The 2500-nt window shown below is 51.4% G+C and overlaps 1 protein-coding gene across 1 annotated transcript in view; it reads left to right on the top strand.

Moving 5' to 3' along the window:
* Nucleotides 1-2500, top strand: part of hmcn2 (hemicentin 2) — a 61293-nt gene that overhangs the window by 26304 nt on the left and 32489 nt on the right. Inside the window, exons 20-23 of the mRNA XM_031569872.2 lie at nt 1-83; nt 582-708; nt 1051-1208; nt 1642-1920. The exon at nt 1-83 is cut by the window's left edge and continues 65 nt beyond it. Coding sequence (XP_031425732.1) covers nt 1-83; nt 582-708; nt 1051-1208; nt 1642-1920 — 647 coding nt within the window. The remainder of the gene's footprint in view (nt 84-581; nt 709-1050; nt 1209-1641; nt 1921-2500) is intronic.

Here is a 2500-nt window from a genome sequence, read left to right as displayed (position 1 = left end):
GTCGGAACACGCTGGTCGGTATTCCTGCAGAGCGCAGAACCCAGCAGGAGAGGCCAACAGGAACTATCACATAGAAGTGCAAGGTAAGGAGTCCAGTCAGAAGGGTCTACTACATACAGGTGTGTGTGTGTGTGTCTTTGTGTGTGTGTGTGTATTTGTGTGTGTGTGCGTGTATGTTTGTGTGTGTGTGTGTCTTTGTGTGTGTGTATTTGTTGTTTGTGTGTGTGTGTGTGTGTGTGTTTGTGTGTGTGTGTGTGTGTGTGTGTTTGTGTGTTTGTGTGTTTGTGTGTCTTTGTGTGTGTGTATGTGTTTGTTTGTGTGTGTGTGTGTGTGTGTGTGTGTTTGTGTGTGTGTGTGTGTGTGTTTGTGTGTTTGTGTGTGTGTGTGTGTGTGTGTGTGTGTGTGTGTGGGTGTGTGAGGGGGAGGGAGGCAGTTACATCTAAAAGGGGTTTCCACTAACTGCACATAGAACTGCCTCACTGGCGAAGAGATGATGTCTGACATTCTGTGTGAATATGTGTATGTCTGCGTGTGTGTGTTTCTGTTTGCATGTGTGTGTCTGTTTGCATGTGTGTGTGTAGCTCCCCCTGTGATTTCAGGTTCCGGAGGGGTGCAGGATGCATCTGTCGTTGTTGACCAGCAGGTGGAGCTGCAGTGCCGTGTGAGTGGGAAGCCCCTGCCCAAAGTGGAATGGACCCGAGATGGAGAGTCAGTACGCACACACACACCTGTGTTCTCTTTCTCTATCTCTCTCTCTCTCACACACACAAACACACACACACACACACACACACACACACACACACACACACACACACACACACACACACACACACACACACACACACACACACACACACACACACACCTGTGTTCTCTTTCTCTCTCTCTCTCACACACACACACACACACACACACACACACACGCACACACACAGTGGTTAAAAAGTGTCAACTGTTCAAAGTCCATGTTCTTGTACAAAAAATGTAAAAGAAAACGCTATTACCTCTTAAAGACATTTGTAACACTGATATCCCCCCCCCCCCCAGGGTGCTGTCTCCTAATGGCGACCCCCATGTGGAGTTCCGGGAGCACGGGCAGGTGCTGCGGGTGAAGTCGGTGCGTCTGAGGGACCAGGGCCTCTACCAGTGTGTGGCCAGCAACAACGCAGGCGCCCAGACGCGCCAGTTCAGACTCACGGTGCAGGGTAAATACACCACACGTGCACTAATACACCACACGTGCACTACTGCCCATGGTAAATACACCACACGTGCACTAATACACCACACGTGCACTAATACACCACACGTGCACTACTGCCCAGGGTAAATACATCACACGTGCACTACTGTCCAGGGTAAATACATCACACGTGCACTACTGTCCAGGGTAAATACATCACACGTGCACTTCTGTCCAGGTTAAATATATCACACTAGAAATGTATTTAATCTAAATCATCTTTAACACTTATTCACCTGCCAACATCTACCTCCTGCATGTGTCTCCAGGTAAGTCCATTCAGGGCATATCAGTGACACATATTAATAACTGGAGAAGTGGTAGATCATGCCTCAGCCTCAGCACTGTGAGCTCACCCTCCTCCCCCCTCCCTCCCCCCTCACTGTCCTCTCCAGCCGCCCCCTCCATCCGTGGCTCCGAGGAGACTGAGGAGGTGTCGGTGGTGCTGGGGTTCCCCACGGTGCTGCTCTGTGAGGCGGAGGGGTCCCCCCCGCCCAGCATCACCTGGCTGAGGGGCAGCCTGCCCATCGTGTCCAGCGCCCGGCAGACCTACCTGCGGGGGGGGCAGGAGCTGCGTCTGGGGGCCACCAGGGGAGAGGACGCCGGGACGTACACCTGCCGCGCATCCAACCCCGCCGGCACCACGCACCGCCACTACACGCTCAGCATTCTGGGTAAGCAATACACACACTACACACGCTCAGCATTCTGGGTAAGCAATACACACACTACACACGCTCAGCATTCTGCTCAGACTAGCCCTGTAGTAATGAGTGATCTGCCCTGTAGTAATAAATGATCTGCCCTGTGTTGCTCTGTGTTGCCCTGTGCTAATGAATAATCTGCCCTGTGCTAATGAGTGATCTGCCCTGTGTTGCCCTGTGTTAATGAGTGATCTGCCCTGTGTTGCCCTGTGTTGCCCTGTGTTGCCCTGTGTTAATGAGTGATCTGCCCTGTAGTAATGAATGATCTGCCCTGTAGTAATGAGTGATCTGCCCTGTAGTAATAAATGATCTGCCCTGTGTTGCTCTGTGTTGCCCTGTGCTAATGAATAATCTGCCCTGTGCTAATGAGTGATCTGCCCTGTGTTGCCCTGTGTTAATGAGTGATCTGCCCTGTGTTGCCCTGTGTTGCCCTGTGTTGCCCTGTGTTAATGAGTGATCTGCCCTGTAGTAATGAATGATCTGCCCTGTAGTAATGAGTGATCTGCCCTGTAGTAATGAGTGATCTGCCCTGTGTTGCCCTGTGTTAATG

Source organism: Clupea harengus, chromosome 7 (genome assembly GCF_900700415.2).
Source record: "Clupea harengus chromosome 7, Ch_v2.0.2, whole genome shotgun sequence".
Classification (NCBI taxonomy): Eukaryota; Metazoa; Chordata; class Actinopteri; order Clupeiformes; family Clupeidae; genus Clupea; species Clupea harengus.
The sequence above is the reverse complement of the archived record's forward strand: the minus strand, read 5'-3'. Positions and strand labels throughout refer to the sequence as shown.